Source organism: Motacilla alba, chromosome 1, assembly GCF_015832195.1.
Source record: "Motacilla alba alba isolate MOTALB_02 chromosome 1, Motacilla_alba_V1.0_pri, whole genome shotgun sequence".
NCBI classification, from domain to species: Eukaryota; Metazoa; Chordata; class Aves; order Passeriformes; family Motacillidae; genus Motacilla; species Motacilla alba.
Genome location: NC_052016.1, coordinates 53007206 through 53023580, shown reverse-complemented (window position 1 = coordinate 53023580; position 16375 = coordinate 53007206). Strand labels below are relative to the sequence as shown.

The 16375-nt window shown below is 37.5% G+C and overlaps 1 protein-coding gene across 3 annotated transcripts in view; it reads left to right on the top strand.

Annotated features, from left to right (window-relative positions):
* XPO4 (exportin 4) overlaps positions 1–16070 on the top strand; it is a 76085-nt gene extending 60015 nt beyond the window's left edge. For all 3 annotated transcript variants that reach the window (XM_038132578.1, XM_038132587.1, XM_038132596.1), the window contains exons 15-23: positions 1381–1550; positions 2505–2679; positions 3781–4074; positions 4983–5163; positions 6608–6726; positions 7638–7768; positions 8542–8659; positions 9886–9978; positions 12976–16070. In XM_038132578.1, coding sequence (XP_037988506.1) covers positions 1381–1550; positions 2505–2679; positions 3781–4074; positions 4983–5163; positions 6608–6726; positions 7638–7768; positions 8542–8659; positions 9886–9978; positions 12976–13173 — 1479 coding nt within the window. In that variant the 3' untranslated portion in view covers positions 13174–16070. The remainder of the gene's footprint in view (positions 1–1380; positions 1551–2504; positions 2680–3780; positions 4075–4982; positions 5164–6607; positions 6727–7637; positions 7769–8541; positions 8660–9885; positions 9979–12975) is intronic.
* Positions 16071–16375: the final 305 nt, after the last annotated feature.

Here is a 16375-nt window from a genome sequence, read left to right as displayed (position 1 = left end):
GCTGTAAATGTGATTTTTTTTTTTTTGGGTAGCCATTGTCATATCAGTAACATAGTGCTCCTGGGCTGCATAGTGAGTGAAACTCACTGACTGCAGTGATGTTATAAATCATGACTGTCCATCAGATTTTACATTTCATCTCTAATACAGTGATTGCTCTTGACTGTGATTCTGAGTTAGATATTTAACACCATCACAAGGTAGTATACGTTAGCTAATGTCATGCTACTTTCTCTCCTCATTCTCATTGTATATATCATGATTTCAACAGTGTGTTCTATGTAAAGGGCAACTTCTTACCGTGCTTGGACAGCACTAATCATGATTAGAACTTGATCCTGATTTTGCTTATCGAACTAACTGTTATCCAGCTAGCTCACAGAGGCCACCCATCCTGAGGAGGTCCTGTTGGCTCTAATTTTTGATAAGTCTTCTCCTCCTCCCCTTTATTTCCACTATTGAAGCAACTAAGAATACTAACGCTTCAGGGGGCCTCTCCTTAACAATAATAGGTATCACGCAGACTTGTAAATATTTGAAGTCATATTATTCAGCTCATACATATAGCACAGCTAAGAATTCATAAAGGTACCAGTTGGGCAAGATTCATGTGAAAAATAATGTGAAGAAACAAAACAGAGTGTCTAGGAAATGCACACAGTTTGTGTTGACATGAGAAAGTGATTGAAATTTCTATTTAAACCTGATGCTCAGCCATGTGTATATCATGAGTTCTTAAGGGTAGAAGCATTAGTGTGTGCTGACAGGAAGCCCCTGCACAATTACTACAAAGTCTTTGGATTTCACTCTTGAGAAACTTTCTTTGAAGGTAGGACAACAGGCAATTTCAAGGAAGCATAATTTAATGTGCCAGGACCAGAGTGTGACATGTTTCCTAAAAGATGTGTAGATTAAAGGAACCATCTGCAGAAAGCAGATGCAGATAAATTGAGGTGAAAATTAATTTTTACAAGTTTCTACATAGATCATAGTATATATCTATATAGTAATAATTTTTACCACTGAATTTTGAGGAATTATGTATTAAATTCATGGAAAAACTTTTGGAAGGTGATTTTGGGATCTTTTAATTATTAAAGCTTTTGAACTTTCATTGGCCTTAAAAGCTAGACATACTCAAACCTTTTTTCTAACAACGTTGAAACTTTTCTTTGTTTTACATGTTGTGCTTAAAATCACAAGATAAATTTGGCAAAGATTTTTCTATTACAGGTATTCTTTGCCTTTGTCTATGTAACATTTGTGTAATTTAAGTAGGAAAGAAGTGACAGCCTGAAAAGAATTTGCTGACAATGATTGCCATACACTTTTGGGTTCTGGCTTCTGTAAAACTCACTCATTTTAATGCTTTTCTTATAGATAAGTCTGCCATTTAGTACAGCATTTGGTGCTGATACAGAGGGTTCCCAGTGGATTGTGGGTTACCTTTTAGAAAAAGTGATCAGTAACCTGGCAGTGTGGAGTTCAGAGCAGGACCTTGCAAATGATACTGTACAACTGCTAGTAACATTAGTGGAAAGGAGAGAGCGGTAAGTTGCTATACCTCTGGAAGTCAAAAAGTTTCTTTTGCTTCCTTTAAAGTTTTTTGGCCACAGTAATCCAGATATAGGGTGCTTCATATTCATGTCTCTGTAAGTCAAATTACTTTAGTAACATACTGTAACTGCAAAAAACACCACCAACTTGTCTGACAAGCTGAGGAGTGAGACCTGTATTTGACAAAACCTAATCACCTCATTTTTACTACTATTTAGAAGTGCACTCTCCTTCCCTACTTTGTGTCTCACTCTTAAACAGTGAGAAAGGAAAACTCTACTGGTCTCCACTCTTACTGCAAGGATTTTCGTGTTGCTGTTAATTTTTGTTGATTAGGAGTTCAGATACTGGCTAAGCCAGTATAAAATATGTTTTGTAAACCTAAATTATTTTTTTTAAATACAGGATTTTGTGGATTCAGTCAAATTTCAATAAGTTTTCTTTGATATTGCAAACTGTGAAGCAGGAAGTTGAATGTTTTATTTATGTCAGTTGACATACAATTATACATGCAAACATACATTCACAGTCTACTGAAAGACTGTTCTGAAGTATGAGGATTTAAAATGCTTGAGGATTTTTCTTTTTAAAAAAATTAAACCCCACAGGAGCTAGTTTTGGAATAAATTGCTTATTTTATTATGAAGTAATGAGACTAAGCTTTTAATACATGCAGTATGTCCATTAACTCTTGTGTGTGTATATGTTTAAAACTAAAGCATTTCCCTGCTTTTCTCCTGTATGAATTGATTTATTTTCAGAGTATATACTTTAGAAATCTGAGAGCTGAGGCATTAGTAGATGAAAATCAAAAGGCAATTTAGCCTCAGAATAAAGAAATAATAAAAAATATAGCAACAAAAAACTTCTGGCAACTGCTAGAAACCTGATGTGCTCTGTTCATACAATTTTGTGAAGTCTTTAATGATTTTTTTTTCCACTTTTAGGGCAAACTTAGTCATTCAGTGTGAAAACTGGTGGAATTTAGCTAAACAGTTTGCAAGGCGAAGCCCTCCTCTTCACTATTTGTCTAGTTCTGTACAGAGAACACTAATGAAAGCTTTAGTTCTAGGAGGTTTTGCTCATATGGATACAGAAACAAAGCAACAATACTGGACAGAGGTAAGCTATTTTGATACTTCTGTTACCTCCATATAAGCAAGTTACTTTAGGGAATTTTATAGTGACATAAAATTAATTTGTATAACATATTTTGATATTTAATACTGATGATTTTTAAAATTATTCTCTTTTTGATGGTCAATACTTGTATCTGTTGTATCTAAATTGTATCTAAAATATCTCAACCCAAAGAGAAACCACTAAGAATAAATTGAAGGGTTTGTGAAGCAGACAGTAGAGCAATATGTTTGAAAGAGACTATTATGGAAGATTAAAAATTTCCTGTGCACTGGGACATTTCTTTCTTTCATTTTAATTTTATGGTGTTATGAATTATTCTGTTATCACTTAATGATAATGACAGTAAGTAAAAAGCTGATGTGGAACATAATGAAGAGTCTTGACCAGCTCTTTGTGCCCTAGCACTGTTAAAGCTCTGATATTTATTACCAGAAAGGCTGATACTGGGAAGTAGCTGAAATGGCATCAGGAAGCACCATTTGACTTTGTAAAGCATTGACCTTCTGATAAAAACATGCTTTTATTGGCAGAGCTACAAAATGAGTCATTTAATGTAAAACTGTAATGCAGTGGAAGTAATTGGGGAAAAAAAAAATAGATTTAACTATTTTTGTGGAAGTTTCTAAATTCAAAATACAGATGATGACAACAGTGATTTTGCTATTGAGAATCATAATGCAGCAAAGATAACTGTGAGCATTAATCATAATGGTTTCATTAATAAGCTGGAACAGTTTTTTTCCCTAATGCTGAATTTGAAGGGAATCAAATGCTTTGAGCCAGAGAAAGTCGTCATTTTTTTGAACTCTCCAAAGCACTATAAAATTAGCTAAAATATTTCTGGAGGTGCTCATTTTGACACCTGCCTGCAGGCCATGATGGACAATGAGAGGCACTGCTTACTGCCACTTCTGCTTGCATTACTGTGACAGATAATAATGTAACTGAGCCACTGGAAACTGGAAGTGATTGGTTCTTGTACTGCCATGCTAAAAGCAATGAGCTTGCTAAGCGATTTAAATCTCACATCTTATATAATAGTATGCTTATCCTAATGTGACTTTTCCGAAAAATTTCAAGGTTCTTCAGCCACTTCAGCAGCGATTCTTGAATGTGATAAACCAAGAAAACTTTCAGCAGATCTGCCAGGAGGAGGAAGTGAAGCAGGAAATCACTGCTACATTAGAAGCGCTCTGTGGCATTGCTGAGGCTACCCAGATTGATAATGTAGCAATTCTCTTCAATTTCCTAATGGACTTCCTTAATAATTGCATTGGATTAATGGAAGTATACAAAAACACACCAGAGACTGTTAATCTCATAATAGAAGTGTTTGTTGAAGTTGCACATAAACAAATTTGCTATCTTGGAGAGGTAAATACAACCAGAAGGGGAAGGAGGGGGGGGCAGAGTGCGTGTGCACATGCGTGTTTGTAGATGTGTATACAGTGCTATTCCTTAAACAAAATAAAATGTAGTGATTTTTATAGAGAGAAAGACAGACTATATGGACACATCTATTAAGGAATTTCTTTGTTTTAAAGCATATACTTGCAAATATTAAAAGCAGGACATTTAGACTGGGGTTTTTTTACCCATAAATTTAACCACAGTTCATCACTAGTCTAACTCTATGCATGGGTGGCAGAAGAGGACAGACTGTGTTGTGCACTTTTTTAATAACAATATCAAACTTCTCTGAAGTCTAGTCTAGGAGAATTACAGCAGTATTCTATGTGGCAAATACATACCATAGAGAACTGCCTTAGTCCTAGGCAAGGCATTAATAGATCCCAGGAAGTTAACAGTTAAAATTTTGAGTTTCTGCATTGAACTTGCATTTTTGCACTGTTGGCTAATGTTGTTTTGACATCTGGAGGAGTTTCTGCCTATTCCAAACTGGGTATGCACAAACAGTGTATTGTGGCTCCAAACTTCTTCAGTGTGTCCCAGGGGATTTTGTTGGTAATCTAGTTTGTGATATTAGTGATATGTATCAGTCTGTCCCAAACCACTCTTGTCTGGATTTTTGTTAAGACTGAGGAATCCAGAAAATTAATGTTTTGCTCTTTCAATCAGTATCAAATCAATATATGGCTATAAGTGTTCTTATTGTCTAAGGTGGCTGTTTCCTTGATGATTTTGTGTACAGTTGGTACAAAAGTGATCATACACTGAAATGAAAATCTTGAAGTATTGTCTACCAAGTAATGCCATCTTAAAACAAAGTGTTTTGCTTTTAGCATATGGAAGTTTTCTTACTATGTAACATTGTTTTATAGGCCAAAGCCATGAACTTGTATGAGGCCTGCCTAACTCTGCTCCAGGTATATTCCAAGAATAATCTAGGTCGACAACGGATAGATGTTACAGCAGAAGAAGACCAGTACCAGGATCTTCTTCTTATTATGGAGCTTCTCACTAATCTTCTATCAAAGGAATTCATAGATTTCAGTGATACAGGTATTAAGGAATTGGTAATTGATGAACCACACGTTGTTTTCTAGACTGTAAGAACCATTCTGGGGCTTGTCTTCAGTGCATGTAAAGTAAAACCTGACGTTAAAACTTGACTAGGTCAGGATATGGAAATTGCTATTTTAAGTAGCAAAGAAGGACTTTTCACAGTATTCTAACATCTGAAATTATTGTTGCTGTCATAAAATAAATTATGGATGCATGAAACAGCTTGAAATCTGAATGTTGCAAGTCTGAATATGTTGTACCAGCAGTTTTATAACAAAAAGCACATAGAAAAGTTGGAGTAGTAAAGTAGCTCAAGAGAGCTCATGGGTGGTCTTCTTAGTACAGGATTCAACTTTTGTGGAATGTTGAGTCATCAAAATTCCATTCATGTGAGGGTCTTCTGTATTCCTCTTTCACAGAACATGCCTTATGGTTTGTGGGTGTAGTTAAGGGTTCCTTCTTGTATTCCAACTTGTTACTTTCTTCCATGTATTTGCCATTTAAAATTGCAGTTGTTGCAAATTACATTTGCATGGTTCATATCTCACCATGTTCTATACACTTTGCACAGATAACATCTCAGGCAGATTCAGTTTGATACCAAGCATGTTTTGATATTCATTGCTTTTCTGAGGTACATATTGAAAGAGAGAATATTGTACTCTGAAATGCAGTCCATCTTCTTTTTTTTTTCATCAAGCATGCCCAACATGAATACAGAAGCAGATTTAGACTTTGTCCATTAAATGGACAACCCAGTGCTTTGTAAAGTATTTGCTTTGAGATCTGGATGTTAGTTGTGTGGGAAACACCATGAAACAAAGTAATGTGAATAAAACCTAGATGCAATGCCCAGAGATCCAATCTATTGTGAATTTTCTACATACTGCTGCTGACTCAATGCAGGAATTATAAAAGTAAAGTCATTCCAGTTGATGGGAAATATAGGCCATAACCTGTAGCTGGAGAAAACTTGACAACATCTAAACTGCAGAACTTCTCTGTTAGCTTTCCCATTTTTTTTCTCCTTCTGTTCATAAAAGATATTAAAGCAAATGTAAATATATAATATATATAAAAAGTATAAAAATGCAGTAATATTTTACTCATTATGTGTTTATGTACAGGCATGAAGCAGCTTTCACTAGAAACAAATGCAGTATTCTGTAATGGAAGGGAGCCCTCAGTATCTGAAGTGTTCTGGTTTAGCATGCCATCTGGTACCAGTGATTATGAAATGCTTAGTCCTAATGAATATAAATATAGAGTGATGTGACAGCCTCCACTCACTAAGTTTCTATTTTAATACAGTGCCTCACTGTTTTGTTTGGAGAGAGGGGACTAGTCCTATTTTTAAAAATGTCTATTATAAAGAAAAGGGACTGTTCCTTCAATATGTTTAATCTTCCTTTTATACAAAATATTTTTTTCTTTTCTGCAGATGAAGTATTTAGAGGACATGAACCTGGGCAAGTTACAAATAGATCTGTATCAGCAGCAGATGTTGTCTTATATGGGGTTAATCTAGTTCTGCCTCTAATGTCACAAGATTTGCTGAAGGTAAGTATATTTTTTACACAGAGCTGCTAGAATATGAAAGCTTTATAGTAATGAATTCCCAGAATTCATTCCTCTATGCGTTCCACCTCCATAAGCTGAATTTTCTAGACTTCATAAATGTAAATAACTGTTACATAGTTCTAAATGCTCTTTGAAAATAAATACTGTAAGCTGAGAAAATGTATATCTGAAGGTCCTAAACAAAACTTTTCTTCTAAAAGCAAGTCAGTGCAGATCAACAGCCAAACCTGAAATGTGGCTCATGGAGTCTTTTCTCTGATAGTGTCAGAAATGTGACAAGAAGCATAAATGATTATATGAATTAAAAGTAACTATTTATTTCCACAATACAGATGGCTGCCGATCATAGGCGTCAGTAGCTTGTCAGTAGAACAGGTAAAATATGAAACACGGGGACGGCAGCATTTCATTGTTGCACTGTGCTCATGTTTTACTTCGAAGCAGGGGAACACTTCAGGAGGGTGTCTCAGCTGTCCCCTCTCCAGATGCCTTCTCATCTGGTAGTGCCTGCTGAGTGTGAGGGCCACGTCCATTTTAGATCAAACCAAAGTGAGGGATCTACCCTGGGAGCCCCTCGATTGTGCTCCAAATGCTCACGAGGCTTTTACCCCACAGGACTAGATTTTTCTGTGTCTGAAATAAAACTCCTTTAATTTGTGTAGAACAGATACCAGACTGCCACCATCTACTGTTTATCTTTTGGAATCTTCTTTTATTGTACCACAGTGTTTGTATTTATATAAAGTTGTAGCCATTCTAATAACTCAAGTTTCCTACTAAAATTCTTTTCTTTAGTGCAAATCATCAGTCTTGTCTCTTTGTACAGTTGAAAATTATGCCAAAATAGTTACGTGATTGAATCTATAAATACCATGTTTTTCTTTTGACAGTTTCCATCTCTGTGTAATCAATATTATAAATTAATCACTTTCATATGTGAGATATTCCCTGAGAAGATTCCACAACTTCCAGAGGACCTCTTTAAGAGCCTAATGTACTCACTGGAGTTAGGGATGTCATCGTATCCTTTATAGCACTTGGGAATGTTGTTTTTTTTTTTTAAATCTAAGTTGTTTTTATAAGGACCTGTTAAAAATATCTTTTTTTCCTTTTTCTATCAATATCTGCATGTATAATCATATATCAGTATTTTACTCTTAATCTGCTTTCTGGGGATTGAGAGTTTCACTGTCGTGTCCATTGAGATTCCAGCAGTAGCTGAATTGCCTCTGACTTGTGGTACTTGGGCGCAGCCTTTAAGTAGCTTAGCATGTAAGTTTTTTCTGGCAGCCATTCCTGCCTCCTCCATTACTTCATTTCAGAGTGTGTAACTTCATAAGCCTTCAGCTGGTATCCCAAAGCCATTCCTGAATTAGTCTCTCAGCTGGTAATACAAAACATTGCTGCTGTTCTACTGGGCTGGCTCCAGAGCATTTCCTGTCAGGGTGCCAATGGGCTCTCCCTCTCATAATGGGAGTACCATTTTCACTAATCTGTGGCACGTGTCAGAAACAGATGAGCTTGACCATAAGGGACTCTTTCTGAAAATGTTATGTCAGAGAGGGTTATGTTACCTTAGGGCATGTAGCTAATAAAAGAAGGCAATAAAGTTGGAATCCTTTTTCCCCCCCTTTTTCTAGCGTTTTTTTAATTTGATTTTGTAATTAGCAACTTTGTAGTGAAAAGAAACCTTGAAATATACAAGCATTTCAGGTATTTTCTAGTGTCACAGCTGGGCAGTCTGACCACAACTTAATTGAAATTTGACTTCAGTTCTTTAACACCGATTATCAGAATGAGCTCAGAGGTTTGCCAGCTCTGTCTGGAGGCTGTAACACCGTTAGCAGAACAATGTGCAAAAGCACAAGAAACAGATTCAACTCTTTTTCTAGCAACAAGGCACTTTCTTAAGGTAAGGCATCTGTGTTTCTTGTTACTTTGGTTTTTTTGCATAAAAAATAGCATCCAGAGGCCAAACAATGATCATATCCAGATTAATCAGGATAATACATATAATTAGAAACAGCCTGTTACCTAAAAAATAAAGTGTCAGTTTAAGAAGAAGCAGGGCATGAAGACCTGAAGGTACCAGACTAAAGTACAAAAGAGGATGGAGGTGTAGAGGGAACCAATCTATTATTGCCAGTAAACAAAAGACCTGAGCCTCTCAGAATGCAGTTTTTATATCCATGCTCTGCACTTGAGATTGACAGTTTAGCAGTTACTGGTGAAGCTGTGAACAGAAGGCTTCCAACATTCTGTGAACTGGAGGCTGGGTAGAGTTCTAAAAGAAAAGGCATGAAAAAGAGCATAGCTGGGAACTAGAAAGGAAATGCTGTCATTTATTCAGTGTATCTAATGAATTATGCATTTTCTTAATTCAGTGTCACATTCAGTACTTTACTTTTAGGACCATCCACTTTAATGAATTTTGGAGTGACCTGGTAGCAACTAGGTTCCTACTAAGTGGCAATAAAGTAATTGTGACATCTGTGTGCTTGTCTTCTGATTTTGTATAGGTTTCAGTTTTACTTAAGACTTCTTTTCTTACCAAACTGACTGGTATTTCTGAGGATTGCTCATTAAATGCTTTCATCAGACAAGCTGAGAGAATGAAAAACTTGCATAATTTTGTCTTTATATATCTTCGAAGTTAACATAGTTTCATTTCTTATTTCTGAGTTTCCACTTAAAATTATAATAATCCTCTTTACTAATCTTTTCCTTGTTTGACTTTCTGTGAGCTTATAGGAGTCTCCAAAACTTGAAGAAAAATTCTGTATTTTATTCTGGAAGATGAAAGGTTTTTTTCATTATTTCTCTGGTATATCTGAAGCTTTTGGAGAAAAATACAAGTTATGTCATGTTTCTCTGAAGAACAGTTAATATAAATCAACAACAGTTTCCAGTGCTTTGAGATGAGAATTTATGCTGTTAAGTTGAGACTTGGCTTCTAAAGTTCTGGTACCTAAATCCAAAAATAAAAAATGGGGGCAGCAAAGCAAACAGCAACCTTGGATGTTTGTAATAAATGTTCATTGTTATTATCAGAAGTGAAGATGAGCTTCAGCGGCAAATGTTGATAAAGTGGAAAGCTAAGTTTACACTTACACAACTACTTCTGTTTTGTGATTTCAGATGGTTTTTGATATGCTGGTACTTCAGAAGCACAATACAGAAATGACAACTGCAGCAGGTGAAGCATTCTACACATTAGTGTGTTTGCATCAGGTATGGCATTCAGACACACCCTGAAAAGAAGTCCTTTGTTAAAGGAGAGTGGTTATTTCTTGTGCACCTGATAAATCATGGAATCATTTGGTTTGAAAGGGGGCATCCTCAGGAGGTCTGCCTGTTTCAGCTGCAGGTCTTTGCATTTGTCCTTGCTGAGTTTCATGGCTCTCTGGCAGCTCACTGCTCCATATGGCTGGAGTGAGTGTCTTTAAATGTCAGTCCTGCCCTTGAATGCACTGGCTGCACTCGCCAGTTTGGTTTCATCCCCAGACTTGAGAAGAGTGTATTTCCCCTCCTCCTCCAGGTCACTGACTAAAATATTTTACAGGACAAGGTCCAGATGAGAGCTCTCACCCATTAAGACAATAAAATCCTAGCTTGGTTGCAAGGGTGCAGTACACAGCTGCTGAAGACCTGCTTACCTTAGGATCCACTGCACTTGTCCTAGTTATAGATGTAAGTCATTTTGTCTAAGAAGACAGGTTGGTAAAACCATGATTTACCCTGGGTAAGTCCACACTAGCTGTTCTCAGAACCACAGAATATGTTGAGTTGGAAGGGACCGAGGATCATCGAGTCTAACTCCTCACCCTGCACAGGATCATCTCCAAGAATCACACCATGTGCCTGAGTGCATTGTCCAAACACTTACTGAACTCTGTCTGGTTGGTCCTGTGACCACTCCCTGGGGACCTTGTTCCAGTGCCCAACCACCCTCTGGGTGAAGAACCTTTTCCTAAAACCCAGTGTAATCTTCACCTGACACAACTTCAGGTCATTCCCTTGGGTCCTTTGACTTTCACATGCCCAGAAATAGCTTCCAGGAGTACTTGCTTCATGATTTTCCTAGTCATTTGAAGATGATAGGGAGCAGCCAGTAATGAATGACATGAGCCAACTTTCTGAACTCTTGGATAGATTCTGTCAGGTCTTATGACCTTGCATGCATCAAGATTTCTCAAGAGATCCCTGGGTTGATCTTCTTTACTATGCATAGTTTGTCTCCTCCTTGGATTCTGTCTCTAGTCACAAAGGTCTGAAAAAAACTGTCAGTGAAGACCAAGGCAAAAGAAAGCATTGATTATTTCAGCCTTATCTCTTGTCTACTATCATTAAATCATCTATTCCATTCAGCAATAGAACCCATATTTTCCCTGTTCCTTCTTTTACTCTTAAAGTACTGGTAGAAGCTGCTTTTGATGTCCTTTGCTAAATTCAGCTTTAGCTGAACTTCATTTTTCTGTCATTGTTCTTGTCCAGACAATGTTTCTGCTGTCCTCCTTTCTAGCTCATCCTGTTGCTATTTCCTGCATGTTGCCCTTGTGCTGGAGTTCAGTCATTAAGTCCCTGCTTAGCTTAATCAGTGCCCTTATTGTTTTCCTCTGTATCTGGGCAGACCATTCTTGTGCTTGGAAGAGATTGTCCTTAGGACCTGTCAGCTTTCTTTGAGCTCTTTTTGTCTTTAGAGCTCACTCCCACAGGATCCCACCCACCAGTCTTGAAGAAGGTAACATATGCTCTCATGATGTCCAGGTTCTGTACTTGGCTGCCCTCTGTTCCCACTTTCCTGGGAATCTTTAACTCCACTATTTAATGATAACTGAAAGGCTGGCATTAATTACCACATCCATGACCAGCTCTTACTAGCTGTGAATAGCAGACTTAAAGGCACACCCCTGGGTAGCCCATCTGGTATGTGAGCAAATGTCAGGGAGATAATCTTTTGTAAGTCTGATCTGAAAACTTCCTCAAGTTGCTTTAAGATAACTAAAAGCCCTGTTCTGGGGATTTGTAATGAGATCTCACCCCAAAAGATGTCATCTTTACTGCTTCTCCTCTGATCATGATTCCTAAGAACTCAACTAGATTGCTGCCCAGTCTGTAGAAATACATCTTTAATTTGAGCTGCCTTTTCACAGAAGTGTCAATCTTCTGTCGTCTTCTGCCCTGAAGAGCTCTAACAAGCTTCTGCCTGTCCCTTGGAACACTCCAGTCATGCCACCTGTCCCACCACATATCAGTGCCTGCAGTAATGTTGCAGCTCTGAACCTGCACGTGAAGCTCTAGCTCCTTCTGTTTCCAAAGTTGAACACGCTTCTACACAGGCATTTCTGGTTGGCCTCCTTTCAAGCCTGTTTCATCCTTTGAGGAGCACTTTTAAATCCATGACACTTCTTTGTGTTCTTAATGCTCTCAGTCACTGTCTCTTTACTCATCTACAAGTTGTTACCACCTTCCCTCAACAAGCCCTTTAAAGCCCTTCCTGTGGGGGTGGCAAGGCTTTGGCAAAGACATTGCTAAGCCACTTTGTCCTATGGATCCTCACTCTTGTTAGCAGCACTTATCCCTCCAAGAGGAACATGTAAAAGAAAAGGACCCTGTGATACCACATACAGGTGGCAAATTCTTCTTGTGTCTCCCCTGACCCAATCCCTCATGGGTAGAAAGGAGGGAACTGCCATTCTGACTTCTGTGTCCTTCACCTGTGCTCCCAGAGCTCAGTCCCTTTGGACTTGCTTCAGGTGTTTCTTTGTCTTTTGTTTCTGTCTAAATAAGCATGAGAATAAGTAGGATACTCTTAGAAAGGAATCTAAGCTCTCTGTCCCAGGGAGGGAACCCTAGAAAATGGAGAACCTGTGGGAGGAGATGGTTGGTATGGAATATGGGACAGGCATCAAGAAAAAACAGTCCAGGCTGCAGGAATAAGCCTATGCTAAGGAAGAGCCAGAAGACCCTTTGCCTTAAAATTCTCATCTCACTCTGCACTGCAAAGCATTGTGCCTTGCTCTGAAGACTTCTTTAGCCTTACAAAATACTCAACCTGGATGACGGATTTTATCTGGTTTAGAGGTAGGTGAAAGGCTGTGAGGACAGGTGAAGCAGCACTGATGGTTTTATGTCACAGCCTTTATTCTGGATCTTGTCCTGATGAGAGAAGTTGTATATATTGTATCTCTCTCTCTTTTTTCTTTTTTTTTAATGTTTGTTTAACAGGCTGAATATTCAGAGTTAGTTGAAACATTGCTATCAACTCAACAAGATCCAGTAATTTACCAGCGGTTAGCAGATGCCTTCAACAAGCTTACTGCAAGCAGCACTCCTCCTACACTGGACCGTAAGCAGAAGATGGCCTTCTTAAAGAGTTTAGAAGAATTTATGGCAAATGTTGGAGGACTTCTCTGTGTAAAATAAACAACAAAACTCTATGCCTAATTTAGACCCTTTCTGCAAAATGCACTGAGAAATGCTGAATGCTGACTAAATCTTGTACCTGTCTCTGGGTTCTTTGCAGCCATCTCAGATTCTAGAGAGCCTGGAAGTTTGAACATAACACCACGGAATAGGAGAGGTCAACTTTGAATCAGCTTCTGCTATTATGTGTTAGCTGCAATCTGTCATACTTGGGTGTGGAAGAGAATGAACAGAAAATCTGAATTGAGTTTTTTTCCATTTATGCGCAAACAGATATGGGCACAATGAAATAAATGCAGTGCCTTTCCCCTTGCACTGGTTTAAAATATGAGTGGTCATGTAAACGTACAGATTTCTTTTCTACCCAAAATCATGTTAGAGTGTGAAGCAGATACATGTAAAGCTCTAAACAGTTTAGCTGATTTTAAGCTTTATTTTTCCTCTCTTGAAGTTTCAGTTTGTGTTCCAATGGGGAAGAAAAACCAAATGATATTTTAACTTGTGTTTAGTTCTGGTTTTCTACATCAACCTGACATTGCAGGTTTAATGCAATGCAGGTTTTTACATTATGTTGTGCTGCCTAAAGTTCAAAGAAAAAAACAAGGTGTATATTTTTGTTCCCCAAAAATGAACTTTAGGAACTGTAGCCATTTCATTGCCTTAATTTAAAAGAAAAAAAAAAAGCTCATATACTTTAGGTAAGAACTTTAAGGCAAGATTTGACTCTTGAGAGTTGGTTTAGGATGTTGGCACTGAGCTGCTTATGTACCTGTTGCAGCCCTTCATGTTGACGTGTTGTTTTGGAATGAGTGTCTAATGCAAGGTTCATGTGTAGTTTTACTTTCAGTATCTGTCTTGATTCTCACCTGGGTTGCATGCAACTGCAATGTGATTCTACACTGAACCGTTTGCTTAAGCAATAACAACCCAAAAGGTGTGAATTACTGGCAAACTTTGTAAAGTTGGGCATTAGCTAAAACAATTATGCTAGCACAGGGGCATCAAACCCTTTTACTCAAGCATGTCTGTTTGACTCCAGTGGGGAAGGGTAATTGGGAGGTCTCTGATTTAGGAGATTTTTGTTTTTTGCTGAATCTAGTCCCACTTCTGCAGAGCTCTCCCAGCTGCTCTGCCAGCTGCTCTGCTCTTGCTTGGTTTTTTATATCAGCACTTTAGCTTTTTATTATAGCAGAATATAGTGCCCTGAGTATATAGAACCAACAAGGGAGAGCAGCACATGAATATGAAAGCAAGGCCTGCTTTGTCTCCTGTCATGAGCCGGAGGAAACTGAAGCAAACACAAATGCTGCATGTCTAGTAAAATTATTTTTGTGGAAATACACAGAGGCAGAAGTGGGCCCTTCTGTTTAAGATTTCTGCTAGATTATGCTGTTAAATATTTCCCATGTGTTTTTACAGTTTATATAAAAAGTCTGGTATACACCTTTATATGGCTATGTATAGCTTTGTGTTTGCAATTCTGTGCCATTCTTCAGCTGTTCATCTCAAAATTATTCACAATAGCCAGAATCTCACAACAGACACAAATCTTTAATACTGTGCTATAAGTGATCTAAGGTTTGTTGGGTTTTTTGTTTGTTTGATTGTTTTTTTGGCAGTGTTCTGTTTTGTTTTTTCATTTTTTTGTGGGTTTTTTGGGGGGGGCTGGTGGGGTTTTTTTGGTAAGTTAAATCCGTAAGTGTCTCAAGGATGGATCCACAAGGCCAAAAATGCCATCTCTTTATTATCCTTTTCTCTTTTAATTTATGTGAAAACTGGGCAAGGGCAGATTTACACATTACAAAGTGACCATAAAACTTCTTAGATAATAGTGTACCTTCCCAGATAGTATTTTATTTCTAAGACAACTTGCATAATATTTTAGAACAGGAGAATTGCTCTCAATTTTTGTCTTTAAACTCTAGTGCTTTTGTTTAAAGGATTTCTTGACTGTGCACTTGCACAAAATACAATGATCCTGGCAGATCATTCTGTTTCAAACTGTTGTGATGGCTGAATTTTTATTTTTAAATTGAGGTTTGCTGTTTTTAAAACTGCTTTTGGAGTTTTTCTGAGTTTGTACATTGGATGGGGCAGAAGTTCTGAAACCTCATTTTTTTCAGATGAAGGGCGCTGAAGCCTGGGAACATCAGCAGCAGTAGGAGCTCCTGGTTTGTTATAATGTGCCTGATGTCAGGTTTCTAGACTGAAGTCTTCAAAGAGATCATAGCAAATATTCCATGTTTTGGGTCTGACTGAGTAACTGATACACTCAGTCATCCTTTCTTTTATAACTAGCTCTGTCACTATTGTTTTATTAATCCTAAAACTGGCTCACTATTTAAAAATATTTATAAACTTTAAAGGGTTGAAATCTCTTGCATATTGTGATGAACGGGAGCACAAATTTGGTTTGTATTCTGGGCAAAGTAATGTGCATACCCATTACTTTTCAGGCCCATTGTGTTGTAACAAGCAGAAACACACAGCATTTTTGAGTATCAAGACTTTAGCTGAACTATGAACACCCACTTTCAAAGACTAGTTTTAAAGGTGGTTTCAAATTTTGCTTTGCCCTTTGTTTAAAAATAATATTATATGTTGAAGGAAAACTGTCCTCGTAAGGGTTTGGGGTTTTTTTGTAATTTCCTGCTTTATGTTACACTTGCCTGTTTTTTTTTAATTTTCCTTTCATTCTCATATATTCAACAGGGATCTTTCCATGCCATTTTATGTTTCTTTTAGAGCAATGCTAAGATGTCTCTGCTTAGTGACATCCGCGAAATGGTTGCAAAGGCTTCTGGAAATAAGTCCTGTTCATTCATATTCCTCCTGGTGACTGCTTCTGCTTGAGCTATTTGACTTCTGTATCCCTTGTGTACCAAAAAAAAAAAAAATAGAAAAAAAGAATTTTCTGTGATCATCTATACATCCAGTTGCTGTAAATCAGGGTGTGAGAGCACACTGAGGTCCACAGGAAAGACTCAGACTGTTTGTAGTGAACACTGAGAGATGACTCGACATAAGTGTTCTGAAAGATTCATAGCATCATTGCATTAATTTTCCATTCACTGTGGAAAGTGAATAATGCTTCTAAAAATGCACCTGTTTTTTGAAGGAAGAAAAAAGGCAATTCAAACCAAGTTATAAATGCTGCATTATATAATTGTAACAAATATATTTGTCTAGACATTTCTTGCTG